At 63.1% G+C, this 15,695-nt stretch overlaps 1 protein-coding gene across 1 annotated transcript in view; it reads left to right on the top strand.

The window, feature by feature from the left end:
* The first annotated feature begins 14,297 nt into the window (after positions 1 to 14,297).
* Positions 14,298 to 15,695, top strand: part of LOC149748328 (uncharacterized) — a 33,592-nt gene continuing 32,194 nt past the window's right edge. Inside the window, exons 1-3 of the mRNA XM_089919897.1 lie at positions 14,298 to 14,407; positions 14,675 to 14,754; positions 15,180 to 15,329. Coding sequence (XP_089776023.1) covers positions 14,298 to 14,407; positions 14,675 to 14,754; positions 15,180 to 15,329 — 340 coding nt within the window. The remainder of the gene's footprint in view (positions 14,408 to 14,674; positions 14,755 to 15,179; positions 15,330 to 15,695) is intronic.

Below are 15,695 nucleotides of genomic sequence, written 5' to 3'. Positions count from 1 at the left end.
GCCCGTTCTGCCGGTCTCTGTGATTTCCTGGGGTCCCCCCACCCTCCCAGATCTGTTCCCAAGGGCGATGTCGGGAATTGCCAGGGCTCCTGCCGAGAGCAGCACTAGGGGAGGGACCCATTGGGCTGAGGGGGTCCACAAAGTGTCAGGCCCTTAGGTCAGGCTCGGTGGCCCCTCGGGTCTCCTGGGCCTTGAGAGAGTCTGGGAGTCCTTGGGCAGCCGAGTCCAGGAAGGGCGCCCAGGGGTGTCTGGGAGCAGCGGGTGCCAGGCCAGTGCTTCGGGGCAGAAGGCAGGCTGGGGGGTTTGGCCCTGCCCCCCAACACCAGGAGTCCCCAGGCCTTGTGCCGAGCCCCTGCAGCCGGGCCTCTCTCGAGCCCAGCAAGCCCCGCCCTGGCTCCTCTGCCCCCTGTGCCTCAAGCCACCCCACCCTGCAGCCCGACCTGGCCATACTCAGAAAAGGGTGAAGTGGCAGAGCTGATGGGCTGAGGGGGTATCAGCTTTTAAAGACACTTGCAGGATGAACACATGTTCCAGAGTCCCTTTATTTGGCCTCCAGGTGGACGCAGAGGCCTCCCTTTTACCCTGGTAAGCGGTGCATTATGCTTTAATTTGCGAAACTGGCATTAAGAATATTAACGGGGATGGGCCATAATCAGATGACTTGGGCCTGGCAAGCCCTGGAGCCAAGGGCCCTGGGCAGAGAAGGATGCTGTGCACCCGCCGGGCCTGTGCGTGGTGGCCATGCTGGGCAGCGGGCAGCCTAATCCAGCGCCAGCATGGGTGCCGGCAACAGTGGTGGCGGCCAACCCACGGCAGCCCTCGCAGGGTCACAGACGTCAGGCCAGGCAGCCATCAGGGCGACAGCTGAGGGCTAGGCGGGCAGGGACAGTCCGGGCCTGGCCCCCATCCCCCCGGAGCTGGGAATAGGGCGGGGGCAGCTGGCGCTGCCGCAGCACAGTCAGGAAGCTCCCCTGGGAACCGTCCCCGACACCCCACCATGGGCCAGGCTCCAGGCCCCACTCTCGTTTAGCCCCACCCCTGCCCTGCACCCCATCTCACCAGGGAGGCGGTGCCACCTGGCTGAGGCCACCGTAGGTCACAGGGTGGGCTCCCAGCAAGGACTTCAGGCAGAGGCCCCGCCCCCAGCCCAGTCCAGTCCAAGGGGAGCAGGAAGGGCCTTCACGAGCACCTGCTGGTACCAGGCCCCGGGCTGGCCGCTCCCGTGGGTACTCGGCCCTTTGGAGGGGACCCTGGCAGGGCTGGGGCCTCCCGGGACTCACCCCTCAGATGAGGAAACCTTCCTTCGTCGTCCTCAGTGCGTGGGGAGCTAGGTGGGCACCACTGGGACCTCCAGCCAGGCCAAGTCCTCCCCGACTGAGGGCTGTGAGGGTGACCTCTCCCTCCAGGCCCCCTCGGGGTGGCCCTGCCCTGCCCTGCACAGGCTGTGACCGTGAGCACATCACTGTCTAGCTCCACGTGAGGGGTCACGTGACCCAGCGGGGCGAGGGGTCCTCCGTGAGCAGGTGCTAATTCTGGGGGCAGATCCGTGGGAGAGAGGGGCCCCGAGCCACTGCTGGGCATCACATCCTGGCTGCCCACTGACCAGCACTGTGCCCTCGGGCAAGTCCCGGCCTCTGCCCGGGTCCCTGGGTACAGCAGGAGAGTCAGAGCAGCTGCTGGCCTCCGTGTCCCTGCAGCCGTGGGAGGGGGACCAGTAGATGTTGTCTCCCCACCGGGAGACTGGGGGCCTGAGCACCTCCCAGCGGTGGTGTGGGCAGCCCAGACCCAGCACTGCCCCCAATCGGCCACTCCTCCAGGACCTCTGAGGGTGCCCACGTCTCGCCTGAGGACAGCACTCTTCGGAGCCCCGGGAAGCAGGCGGGCTCAGGCCGAGGGAACTAAGGCCCAGGGAGGAGGGGGCAGCCGAGCCGCGGGACAGGGAGGGGCTGCCAGGGTGCAGTGAGACTGCCCGCGTGGCCAGCGGCCCAGGAGGGGACGCTATCAGGTCTGGCATCGGTCGAAACCCGAGCACCCCAGCTGCGTCGGCGGGGCGCAGCCTTTGAAGGGGGAGCACGGCGGGCAGGTAGGGTGGGGGCCGGCGCCTGGTGCTCTCTGGAGCAGTGTCCCCCTTCCCTTGGCTCCAGGCACCCCCAGACCTTCCACGTTTCGTGGAAGAGAGGGCTACAGTGTGCGGAGCCCACCGTGGCATCATCACGCACGTAAAGTCGCAGAATATGCTCACCCACCCGCAGGGGTGGCCGGTGGGGCAGCCCCGGGGCCCAGCCATTGCCTCAGGTGGAGCTGGGATTTGAACCCCGGTTCTGGACACCTCCAGGGCCCCCCCTCGCCCCAGTGCCTCGGCTGCGCCCTGGGACCCTACTGTGGGCTGAGGTCCGGGGTGGGGGCCGCCCCGCCCGCCTGCCCCCCAGAATGAAGTCGTGGGCAGGCGCCCTGCCACGGACTGGGGCAGGAGGGGCGGTCGTGATCGGCAGGCCCGGCTGGCTGGCTGGCGGGGCTAATGCACCAGCAACGAGATAAGGCTTATCTGGAAACGTCTCTGGAATTGAGACTCTGATGGAAACAGGCTTCTGGGTTAATATACTTCTGACAGATAAAGTGGGAAGCCCTGGGGGCCCGGGGCAGGAGAAGGGGCAGCTCCTGTTCTCCCAGGCCTCCTACCCTGGCCAGCGTGTGTGCACATGTGTCTGTGTCTGGGTGTGCACACGGAACTTGGTCTCTGGGTGTGTGTGTCTCATTTGCGGAGGCTTTGTCAGGCTGGGTGTCTGGTGAAGAGGTGGGTGTCAGGTCCAGTGTGCACAGGGTGGGCACACACATTTGTCCAGGGCCAGTTTGTCCCTTGGGCCTCTTCCCCAGGACCTGGTGGGGTGGGAGTGGGGCTCATCACACCCATTCCGCGGACCCAGAGCTTCCTTGAGGTGGCCCAGGACCCTCTCAGTGCCGGCTCACCCTCAGGCGATCCAGACCTCAGGCCTCCCCAGTCTCCTCACGGGGCATAGAATTTCCAGGTTTCCTTTGAGGGGGCTAAGGCCAGTCCTGGCCATGGCCTCCCAGCTCCAAGTTCAGCCATGTCTGTCCCCCATGGCCATGACTAGGGTGAGGAAGCCTCTCACTAAGGGGCCACCTGGGCAAGGTCTTGAAGAGAGAGTAGCAGTTTGGGGTGGCGGGTGGGGGGGGATGCTTCGGCAGACGGGACAGCAGGAGTGAGGGCTCTGGTGGGAGTGCGGAGTTGGGGGGCCTGCGAGAGGAGGGACAAGGTCACGGCTCCCCGGTCTCCCTCCAGCCCTGGCTGGGCCTCCAGCGGCCCCCGCACTGGCAGGCCTGATTAAAAAGAGTAATTAATGCCTGGCTGATAACGCAGTCGAGCCATTAATTAGGCAGCTCGGCCAGTGCCAGGGCCTGACTGCTGGACGGCACCCAGGCAGCAGGGATGCTGGGCATGGGGCGCTGTGCTCCCTGGGGGCAGTTGACCCCGACCCTGGGCTCGCGGGGTCTGCTGCGGGAGCACCGTTCCCTCTGCCGAGGGCCTGTGGCGGGGCGGGGAGGCAGTGGGGGCAGCTGTGGAGGGAGGCTGGGCCGAGAAGAGGCCTTGAAGGGCCTTGAAGGGCAGAGGCAGGGCGAGTGTGTCCGATCAGCGTTCGAGACACCCCCCCCCGCCCCCGCCCCGACTTCCGACCAGCGCTGGACACTCCTGGCCGAACCCCAGGGCCTCCCGGGGGGCAGGGACTTCGTGGGCTGGAGGAGGACTCCAAGGTTGGCCGGTGATGGGCCAACGGGAGGCTGAGCAGGCTGAGGCCCTGAGGCCCTGGGGGGAGGAAGAGGACATTTGGGAGGTTTGGGGCTTCGGTGCAGGGGGTGGAACTTGGTGGCAGGGGCAGAGTACGGAAGAAGCCCAGAGCTGGTCATTCGGCATTCACCAAGCACCTCCTGTGTGCGGGATGCGGCGGGGCAGGGGCAGCCCTGGAACCCCCACCCAGGCCAGCAGGTCAGAGGTCGTGCACCCACGAGGTATTGCTCAACCCCCCGCTGTTATCACCGGGTCCAGTGGGGAGACGGTGCAGCAGAGAGGAACGGCCACTTCCTGCGGCCACAGCTGGGCTCTAGATAAAGGCCCACTGGGAGCCCCGGCCACCCTGGGGAGGGCCAGCCACCCACCTCGCCCCTCAAGGGACACCCCCCAGACAGCCTCCAGGCTTCCCGCACAGTCACCGCCGGACAGGGCGGGCGTTCAGCTGCTGAGCGCCTCCCGTCCTGCTCGGGCCGGGGCTTCCGCTCCCCTCCCCAGGGTGGGCCCACCGAGCCCCGCCGAGTCAGGCAGGTGACCAGCGCGGCGCCTGTATCTGAGCACTGCTGTCACAGCAGCATTCACCCGGCCCACCCGGGCCCTCGGAGGGGCCGCGTAGCTGGGGGAGGCGCCCCCGCCCACTCTGCCTCTGCCTCGGGGTCTCCGCGTCCATCTCTCGCTCGTCCTGCACAGATGACCTTGGCTCCAGGCCCAGTTCACTCCTCCCACCTGCCACACTCTGAGGCGTGGACCTTGCTTGTGCCGCCAGCCGAGGGGGGCCGGTCGGAGGGGCAGCTGAGCGGCGCGGGGTCTGTGGGCCTCGTCACCCGCAAAGGGCGCCCGTGGCGTCCGGTTGGCTCCCCCTCCCACCCTCCTCCCTGCACGGTCCTCCCTGGTGCCTGCCACCCCCCAGGTATGATCACACCCTCTCAACCCCCTCTGCAGTCTCTAGGGGCCTGTCCTTGCACCGCCTGAGGGCCCGGAAAGGTGGGGGTGGAGCCGGCAGGATGCAGGAACCGGGCCTTCCCTGCAGCTCCAGGCAGCCCTTGGAAGCCCAGATTTCCCAAGGCTTCCAAAGCTGGGCCACAGAGCCAGGTCCTGACCCGTCCTGGGCCCTCCCAGTTCCTGCCCTTCTCAGCCAGTTCCTTACCCTGTCCCTAGACTGTCAACACCACCACCACCCCAAACCTGACCAGCACCCCACATACACCCTTATCACGAGGGGCCTGCACAGATACCCGTGGGGAGGGCCTGCTGGGGGCACAGGCCGGTGGGAAGGAGCGTGAGGCTGGTGGTCAGCAAGGAGGGGCCGTAGCCAAGGCCAGGGGAGGGGGACGCGACGTGGCCTCTTGCCTTGGCACTGGGAGGCACACGAGGCAGCGAGAGGGAGGGGACCTGGGACACCTGGCGAGCCTCCCCGCGGTCACAACGTCGGCTGCCAGGTGGGAGCCCCGCGGCAGACACGGGTGTGGGACACCTTGACGAGCTCGCTGGGCCTCCCGAGCCCAACCCCGCAGCCCCTGGGAGACACGGGACCCGGGGCTCGGGACGGTGTGGGCTGGAGACCGGCGTGCGTGAGACCAAGCTGGAGAGAAGAAAAATCAGGGCGTGCGCTGCGGGCCCCGGGCAGGAGAGGACATGCGAGCCGGGGACAATGGACGTGGCTTGAGATGCTCAGCCCAGGGCAGGGTCCAGCGGAAGTGGGCCAGGCACCTCTGGGCGGCAGGCAGGTGTGGGCAGGCTGTTGTGTCACAGGTGTGGGGTGAGATGGAGCAATTTGTTCCCTAATCAGATGTGGCGCCAGACAACAGGGGACGCTGGCCTCCAATCGGCAGCATCTCTCCGCTTCTCAGTATTCAGGGGTCGAGGGAAACGCGCCCGCCCGCCACCCAGGCCCTCACCAGTCACCTGCCTGACTCGGTGGGGCTCAGTGAGCCCACCCTGGGGAGGGTGTGGGAGTGCAGGTCAGGGGAGCAGAGGGAAACTGAGGCAGGAGGGCGGGGTTGGTCCTCTGCCCCAGCCCCCCAGCACGGGGAACCCTGTGGGGCAGGTCCCGGCGCAGAGCTGGCCCGGGGAACAGGGGGTCTGGGTGCGTGTGGACATGCAGGCAAGCCACGGCCGCCCCTACCCTGTGGACAGCCGGGTGGGCTGCTGTTAAGGAGCAGTTGTCAGTCACAGGGCGCCACTGATAAGACAGACAAGCATCTCCCGGTGGCCGGAAGGTGGTGGGAGGAGACCCAGTCCTGGGGGTGCCCCCATCGCGGGTGGAAACACTGAGGCTGTCGGTTCCGGGCAGGGCGCCTCCCACCCACCCGAGCCGGAAGCCTCTCCAGGGCCTCTGGGCAGCTGCTGTACACAGCGAAGCCATGGGGCCCGGGCCTGGCCAGGGACGGCCAGCCTGAGGTCACCTGCAGGCCTGAGTGTAGGATGGCAGGTGACTCCCGAGAAGACCCTGGGGGGCAGGGAGGAGCCAGTAACTCACCCCCTCAGCCCCAGCCTTGAAGCTGCAGCTCAGAGGCCAGAGAGGTTGCAGGCGGAGGTCCCATGGGGCTCGTCAGAGCTGGGGTGCCTGCCTGAGCCCTGTGCTGTGGGGAGTGGCCAGAGCCAGGGACAGCGAGACACAGGCAGAGACATACGGCGGCAGAGAAAGAGCGAGACAGACGCCCAGAGAGATGGAGAAAGAAGTAGAGAGAGAGATAGGGGGACCCCGAGAGCTGAGTGCACCCAGGGGAGGGCCCCAGAGACGGGGAGGAGAGAGAGGGTCCCTGGGGTCGACCCCACTCTGATTGGCCAGGACTGACTGCAATTAAAGCCCATAATTGATTCCCTGGTCTGACGAGGATCATTTCCATGCAGAGAATTAAGGTTTTCTTCCAAGATGGAAATAAAGATTAATTTGCAATTTCCTTCCTCACTGCACACAGGAGAGCAGCCCCTGCTGGGAAGAGGGCTCAACCTGGCAGGTGGGCTGGGGGGGGATGGTGGCACGAGATGGGGCAGCCTCCAGGCCTGGGCGCATGTCCTCCCTGGGAGAGGGCAGCCTCTGGAGGCTCCAGGACCCCTGTGTGCCCATCACTGGCCCAGAGGGGCCCAGCCTGTCCCCCTCGGGCCCCTGGCTCTGTGTTGGTGCCCCGCTCAGAGCGCTCCCACTGTCCTGCTCTGTACCCTTGGAGGGTGAGGCTTACGACTCACGGCCCCATCACGTCGTCTGAGGCCCGGACAGCCACGGTAGATGAGGCAGGAGAGTCCCCGAGGGGAGAGGCGGGAAGGCCCGACTCCCCTTTCCCTGTGGGTCCTTCTTCAGCCCCAGCCTCCCCCCCAGGCACAGCTAATGGAGCCCCTCCTGGAACTCACACAGGGCTTCCCTGGAGGGAAACACGCTGGAGCCCAGGAGGCGTCCCCTCCTCTTTGGCCTGGTCCCCGCGGCCCCGCGACCCTGCACCCTTCACTGGGGGCACCCCAAGCACAGGCACACATGCAGAAAGTGACGGCCCTGGGGCCTGTCCAGGCCCAGCCACCGAGGGCCGCCCCTCGGAGAGGCCTGCCGAGTCCAAGGAGGCCAGAGGGGCCACCCACGCCCGTGTCCCCAGGAGCCAGCGTCGCATCCTCAGACTTGTCCCCGGCAGGGCACACCGTGCGGCCACATCGCCTCCTCCGCCCTCTGCAGGCCCACACCTGCCGAGGCCCAGGCACAGGGAGGGTGATCAGGCTGCTCTTCCGGCCCGTGCAACCTCTGAGCGAGCACAGCTGGGGCCACTTGCTGCCCCCGGGGACAGCGGTCCAAGCACAGGACGGGGTCTCACCGGTGGTCTTCCGAAATCCTGTCTGCACTCCCTGAGTGCTCCGGGGCTGTGTTCTGCGTGACCTCTGGGCAGGGCCTCCAGGATCCCCAAGAATTTGAACTTGGGCTCTCGGCCGGGTATAGCCTGAGACCCACCGCCCGGCACTCCCGCCTCTGCTCCCTGCCTGCCCTGCCTGGTCCGCTGTGGGCCGCACAGCCCAGGGTTGTGAACGGCCTGGAGCTGGCCGTCGTGCCTTATGCCAGCCTTTCCTGACAGCCACCTCTGGATGACCTATGACCTCGCCCGGCACACAGGCGGTGGGGAGTTGGGGGAGTAGGTTTATGAGCAGAGGGGCTGGTGCATTCCTCCACGGCCTGGTGGCCTTGGCCTAGGTCACCATCGCCACGGGACTGAGCGGCCGGCTGCCCCCCAGAGTCCCGACCGCTCCTCCCCGGCCCACCTGCGACACCACGTGCTCCAGAGCAGGGACTTCATCTGGCCTGTGTGCCTGGTCCACCTGGGGCTGGGCGGGCTCACCCCCCGCCCCCCCTCCACTGCTGCCGCATCCTCCAAGTCCAGCCTCTGCTTACATACCTCCAGGCACGGGGAGGTCCCTCCACACTATCCCGGCCGAATGACAGCTGAGACAAGCAGCAACTCTGGGGCAGCCACCAAGACAGCCCAGCACAGGGCAGGCCCTCCCTGGGGGATGCTCTGGTGGGTCCCAGGTCTGCCCTCTGCACCTGCAGCTCCTCTGTCCCCAGGGCTCTCCTCCGAGAAGCTGGGCCCAGAACCTCGGTTCCCTGCCCTGGCCCTGAGCCCTGAAATGCCCCGGCTGCTGGTGGCCACTGCATCTTGTTCATTAGTTCGTTGATTCCTTTGACCAAGATTGGACCAAAGTTTCCTGCACACTTGCCAGGGCCTTGGGGTGGCTTGGAACAGCCTGATGAGGGGTGCCTAGAAGGGCGGGGACAGTTGCCACCCTGGCCACCATGTCTGGGAATCATAGGCTGGCCTCTATCCTGGGAGAGTCAGCATGCAGATCCTTCCTGCAGGTTCCACAGACCACCAGCACCTAGTGGTCATGTAACCAAGTGTCTGGTTCCCAGACCTCACCTCGCTCAGCAGCCCTGGGACCCAATGAGGCCTGGAGCAAGTGTCTCACCCTCTCTGTGCCACAGCAAAATGGAATGGCTATTAGGACCTGCCTTGCTGGATAGTGGTAGGAATGAAAGGGGCACACAGCAGATGCTCACTAAATGCTCTGTGGCAGCCAGCTGGGAGAACAGTGGGGTGTTCCCCAAAAAGTGAAACAGCCTTATTGCCCCAAAGTGGAGACAACACTAATGTCTATCAACTGATGAACAGATGAAAAGTGCTGGGCGCACCCACACACTACCTGGAATACTATTCCGTGGAATATTTAAATGAAATATTATTCAGTGATAATATAATAATAATAAAAAGGGATGCAGTACCAATGCTTGCAACATGGATGAACCTTGAAAACATTGTGCTGAGTAGAAAAAGCCAGATTCAGAGGATGCCGTGTTGCATGGTTCCACATGTATGAGCTACCCAGAAGAGGCAAATCCATAGAGACAGAAGGGAGACTGGTTTCCTAGGGCTGGGAGATGAGAGGAAGAGGGTGGCGGTCAGGAGGTGGGGGGATTCTTTCTGGGGTGATGGAAATGATCTAAAATTGATCGCGGTGATGGATGTACAGCTCTGTGAATATACTAAAGCCATTGAATTATGCACTTTACATGAGCGAATTGTGTGGTGTGTGTTATATCACAATAAAGCTGTTAAAAAAAAACTAAGCAATGAAGTTACCATATGACCCAGTAATTCCACTCCTAGGTCTGTACCCAAGAGAACTGAAAACATACGTCCACACAAAAGCTTGCACACAAATGTTCAGAGCAGCATGAGTTGGGACAGTCAAAAAGTGGAGAGGGGGCTTCCCTGGTGGCGCAGTGGTTGAGAGTCCGCCTGCCGATGCAGGGGACACGGGTTCGTGCCCCGGTCCGGAGGATCCCACATGCCGCGGAGCGGCTGGGCCCGTGAGCCATGGCCGCTGAGCCTGCGCGTCCGGAGCCTGTGCTCCGCAGCGGGAGAGGCCACAGCAGTGAGAGGTCCGCGTACCGCAAAAAAAAAAAAAAAAAAAAAAAAGTGGAGAGGACCCGAATGCCCATCAACTGATGAATGGATAAATGAAATGCGGGCCTACCATGCAATGGACTGTGTGATTAGCCAACAAAAGGAAGGAAATACGGACACGGACTCAACATGGATGAACCTCGAAAACATTACGTTCAGTGAAAGAAGCCGGATAGCAAAGTCTAGATTGTAAAATTCCACGTACAAAAGTGTCCAGGATGGGTAAATCCATAATTGTAGAGAGTACCTCTGTGGTTGCCGGGGGCTGGGGACCTAGTGGGATGGCACTGACTGCTAGTGGCTGTGGCTCCCTTTTTGGGGACAAAATGTTCTAAACTTAGATTGTGGTAATGGTTGCACTAAAATGCTAAAACCACTGAATTGTACACTTTAAGCGGGGAGCTTTATGGCATGTAAATTGTATCTCAATAAAATTGTTTAACAAATGAATGATGCTCCAAGCCTGTCCTCACCACCTCACAGCCAATCCTGGGTGGCAGCCCCACACCGTTTGGTTCCGGCCAGAGCCTTGCCTGATGGGGAGACAGCGCCCACTCCCCGGGGACTGTGGGGCAGAGTGAGCTTGGAACTGTGGCAGGGGGTGAGCGACACCCAGAAACACCCGCACAGCCTGGCTCCTGGTCCCGGCCGCCCTCTGTGCCCACCCGCGGTGGCTCTCAGCTCCCAGGGCTGCAGGAGAGGCTGGTGGGATTCTGCAGTGGGAATCCTGCTGTTCTTGTCTTAAATCATTTTAGTATGTGTCATGTTTATTAAGGAAATAGTTCAAACATGTGAAAAATGCACAGAGCACAACACAATGAACTCCCACCAACACCAGCGAGGGAAACAAGGAGTGGGGGAAGCTGCTGGAACTCTCCAGGCTCTGCAGCTGAGCCTCTGCAGACCCCCTGCCCGCCTGTCTTTGTGGAGCGGCCCTGCTCAGGAGGCGGGGGGCCTGCCCCCACTTTGCTTTCCCGGGTTGGGGGATCAAAGCTCACCATTGGGACCGGAAAGCAGTAGGGACTGAGTCGACCTGAGACTCTGAAAGTCTACAGCTCTGTTTTTAAAAATCACGGTTTGCTGCATAAAGAAAAAAATTACCCTTTCAGATGTACAGTTTTGTTAGTTTTGAAAAACACATGCAGTCACAAATACAGAAAAGTTGCCCCCCTCCAGATCCTTCATGTGCCCGTGGCCCCCCTCCCGGCAGTCACCGGTCTGTTTTCTGTCCCTATAGTTGTGTGTCATCTAGAATGTCACGTGTCACATGGCCACATTTACACCTCTGGGTCCACCCGCGTCCAGTGCCTGGACGGCGGTTCCCTTTGCTGCTGGTAGATTCTTCTGCATGAATGTTCACCAGCTGCGGGACAGTTGGGGGGTTTCCAGCGTGGGGCAGTTGTGAATAATGCCGCTACAAACGCTCATTGATGAATTTTTGTGTGGACCTAAGCTTGATTTCTGTTGGGTTAGCACCTGGCTGTGGAATGTTGGGCTGTGTGGTAAGCGGCGTCTAACTTCCCTAGTGACCACCAAGCTGCGCCCCCTCCTGACACGGCTTTCTTGCTCTTTCCGTCAGGCACCTACGTAGGGCCAGGCACTGTGCCAGGTCAGGGATGACCATGGCCAAGACCGGCAAGGCCCTGCCCTCCTGGGGCTGCCAGTCCAATGGGGGAGGCAGACAAGAAACAAGAAGACTTCAGGCACACGCAGGCTCGTGCTGGGTGGCGACACAGGCTCTGAGGGTGACAAGAAGGAGGGGATGGTCAGCGAGGTCCTCCCTCACGAGGGGAGCCGTCCGATCCTAGATCTGGGGGACTGAGCAGTACAAAGGCCCTGAGGCAGGGGTGTCCTGTCACGGTGCTATGACCGTGATGGATTTACTGGGCATATTCTGTGCTCAGAATGTGCTGAAAACCTCAGAGACGTCTTCCTACTTAGTCCTCACACAACCCTGAACAGAGGGATTACCGCCCCGTCCCCCCGGTCCCCCTCCCGCTTACAGCTGTGGAACCCTGAGACTCACAGCCAAGAGGGGCAGAGCCAGGATAGGAACCCGGTGGGACCCACAGAAGCGTCTTAACGCTTGGGTTCCAACCTCAGCTGGGGTCCCTCCTTGCGGTCCTGCCGCATGACCCGGGGCGGATGACCGGTCCTCTCTGAGCCTCTGCCCTCCCATCTGCCCCTCAGCCCGCAGTGGGAAATGGTACCATGGAGCCTGGCAGTGGGCAGGGGGCTGTGGCCATCTGCGGGGCGGGGACAGATCTGGCCGGGCGGGGCGAGCCGTGGGCGCTGCACCGCCGCCAGGCGCCGACAGAGGGCAGGAGCGGCCCGCGCGTCTGAGGCCAGGGAGCGCAGGCGAGCGAGGGTGCAGGGGGGGACACCCACGTCCCCGGGGCTCAGAGCTGTGAGGTCCAACTGAAACGTCCACCTGAAATGCGGCCGGTGTGGCCGGAGGTTCTTGCAGGTCCAATACACACCGACCTCCAAGGCTTAGTGTGAAAAATGAATGCAAACTACCACGGCCATCAGTTTTTGCATGGATCACATGTTGAAACGACAATATTTTGGACATACCGGGTTAAATAAAATATAAAAGTTAATTTCACTTTCGTTAAACATGGACACGTAAACTTAAAGCTCCGCGCACGCTGGCATTGTTGGCTCTCGTGCTGTCTGTGCAGGACAGTGCTTTTGCCTTATGCCACGTGACCCTCATTAATCCTCCCCGTGAGGCCTGGACTGTAGCGGTCCCCATTTACAGATGGAGAAACTGAGGCAGCGAGAGGTGACACGGCGTGCTCGGGGCCAGCTATGGGCGCGCACCCCGTGCCCAGGTGCACACGTGCGTGTCACGTGCACGAGTCCACGCGTAACAGACGGATGAACCAGCGCTGCCAACACCCCAGCCACGTGTGCAGCCAGTCTCGCGACAGCCTCGCCAACACACACGTCCACACCCCACACACACACCTGCAGGAGTGCGGCCCGTGTCCCCTGAAGGCCCAGGTGCCACCTGGACAACTTTCGGGGAGCCTGCCGTTGGCCAGCAGGCCCAGGGTGGCCGGTGGTCTCCCTGCTCACCCAGGTCCCGGACAGGGGTCCTGGCTGCCATTCCGTGTGTGTCTGCAAAGGCCACCCCTGCGGTGAGCGAGTGGCCTGCCGCCCGGCGCTTCGGGCCCTTCCTTCTGGCCGCAGACCATTTGCATAAAGCTCCCCGAGCCCACGGATCGCATTACATGGAGGCCTGATGATAATCTTTGTTGAAATAATATTTAACACATGCTGCACTTTTAATTAACTATCTGAATAATCTCAAATTAATACCAGAGCTTTAAAAAATAAGTTTTCGTTTTCGCGTTTGGTAACATAATAGCGGCCCGGCTGGCCCGTTTCCCCTTCCTTTGATTTAATTAAAAGCCCTTTTGTGTGTCTCTTGTCACTTCAGAAACGGACAAAAGCACCCGGGTGGGCAGCCCGGGCTCCCGACTCAGGGTCCAGGGCTGGGGTCGCGGCCGCGCAAGAGCTCTGGGGTTCGGGCAGCCCCGCGGCACCATCCGGGAGGCCGCGGTGTGGCTGAGCGTCACCCATTCGCACAGGGACACGGTGACGGACATGCACACGGAGGCGGGCGGTGACCTGCTGCCACTCTTCCACGCATGTCCCGAGGCCACTGCCTGCGCCAGCCCTGCAGGTGCATGCTTGGTCACAGCCGCGCGCCGGGCAGTCAGGCGGTGAAAACTCAGGCCGGTCTGGGCTGGGGGTTAACAGTTGGCGTCCTGAGTCCGGATCCGAGAAGACCACGGCTGCCGGTCCCAGTCCCATGCCCAGCCGACAGCTGAGTGTGTGCGAGTCTCTCTCCCTGCTTTACTGTCTCCGTCTCTGTGCCTCTGTCCCAGGCTCAATGCTTCTGGAAACAGGGCCAGGCAGACAGCCTCCTGGGGCTGTTGCTCCTCTGCTGTCCCTCTGTCCATTGTGCCCAGGGCCGGCCGGCCCCCCAGGTCTCTTCCGGGGTCCTGAGGAGCAGCAGGGGGACAGCGTTTCCTGGGGTCTCTGGCTTGCTCCCCGCTGACAGGCCTGAGACAGGCCGAGGGAGGCCTTGCACAGGCGAGCAGCCCTGGAGAGGCCAGCGGGGATACGCAGGCCCCTGCGGAGCCTCAGTTTTCTGTGCGGGTCCAGGCGGGTGGGGATCTTTCTGCTCGGTGGGCCTGAGGCCCTCAGGAACTATGCAGAGACAGGGTGCACAGCAGACACCCACCGCCAGCCACGCCTGGATTCTCGGGAGGGAGCCGCGGAGATTCTCTTGGTTCTGGGGCTGAAGGTCGGATGTGGCTCCCACGTGGAGAGTGGTGGCTGGGTGCGGAGCCTGTGTGTCCCTCTAAGCCCGTCTGAAAGCTGGGGGCCCAGGACAGCTTCCGAGGCTGCTGCCGCGGGTGCAAATGGCCACATCTCCACCACACACGCAGCCTACGAATCCCATCAGCAAGCAACGGAGGGTTGGATGTGAGTTGAATGAGCGTTTGGCGTCCTGCCTCCCCACGGCCGTGACCATGAGCGGGTCCCTGCCCTCCCCAGCCCCCCAGTCCGGTGGGAGGACAGTCACATGGGTGCAGAGCGCGGTCCTGCAGTGGGAGCTGCGAGGCCGGGCTGCAGCCTTGAGGTAGAGGACGAGGTGGGTGGGGACCAGTGCTCGGCTCTGGGCCCTGCCCTGCCGGGGGCCTCATCGGTGGCACGGTCAGAGGAGAGGCTCCCGGGGCTGCAGTGACCGACGCCAGGGTCCAGCCGCCCTCCCCGGGCGCTGGCCCTGGGACCTGGAGCATGACCGGCAGGGCCGGGCCTGGGAACTGACTGCCCTGGGGTACAGCTCCCCTCCCCCACCCCAGCCAGTCCCTTCTGGCTCAGGCTGACCTGCCCGCCCCGGTGTCAGCGGCGGCCCCAGCAGACTCCTGCCTCGACGGCTACCTGGGGGAGCGGGCGAGCCAGCTCCTACCCACTTCACCTTGGCCGGTGAGGACCGGCCAGGCCACTCCAGGCACCCGGACGCCACCGCCACACACACTCACACGTGTCCACCCACACGCATTCACACACGCGGTTCCGAGTCACCCAAGACCACACACGAGTGAGCACACAGATGGCCAGCTGGCCCGCAGGGAGGAGTGATCGTCATGGGCTGGGCTCCAGGCGTCCGTCCACACACGGGGTGGGGGCACTGTTGTCTTGAGCACCTACTGTGTGCTAGTGGCCGTGCGTGAGCCCAGGGACTGGCACAAGTCTCAGGTCGGGCAGGGGTCCCGGTTCACAGAGGGGGTAACGAGCTCAGAGAGGCGGGTGAAGTTGCTCAAGGTCACACAGGGAGAAGCGGCTAGAGCCAGGCCTGATCTCGAGCCTACGCGCCAGTCAGCCCACCACTGGCCCTTCTACTCCTGAAGGCTCCCCGGCGACACGGCCTGACCAGGAGCGAGGCTGGCGGGCGGGCGGGAGCCGGGCTGCATCTGGAACCCCAGGAGGCGACCCTGGTGCTGACCCAGAAGACTCGGGGCCCCGCGTCCATGGCGAGAGCCTGAGGAGCTGGGGGCAAAGTGAGAGAGGGTTCCCCAAGCCCCTCAAGGTGGTCACAGAACCAGAAACCACTGAGGCCTGTCCCGCTAGCAAGGGGCCCACGACCTCGTGCCACCCAACCTGTGAGCTCCTGCCGAGAGCGGCAGGGCACAGGTGTGAGCACAAGGTACCCGGGAAGGGCCCAGAACCAGCAGCGCTAAAGGAGAACCCCTCATTCATTCATTCATTCGGTCAATCAACAGGTGTCCGCAGGGGCAGGTGCTGTCCTTCCTGGACAGGTGTGGCGAGGCTGACCCGGGCCCTGCCCCCCTGGGACGGCCGTTCCGTTGGGGAAGAGGGACAGCGTGCACCAGAGATGGATGAAGGGATCTCAGATAATGATCGTT

The sequence above is a fragment of the Delphinapterus leucas genome, chromosome 10 (genome assembly GCF_059928025.1).
Source record: "Delphinapterus leucas isolate spDelLeu-1000000601 "Yukka" chromosome 10, BTC_Dleu_Yukka2, whole genome shotgun sequence".
NCBI lineage: Eukaryota > Metazoa > Chordata > Mammalia > Artiodactyla > Monodontidae > Delphinapterus > Delphinapterus leucas.
This window is presented reverse-complemented; position numbering and strand designations above follow the sequence as displayed.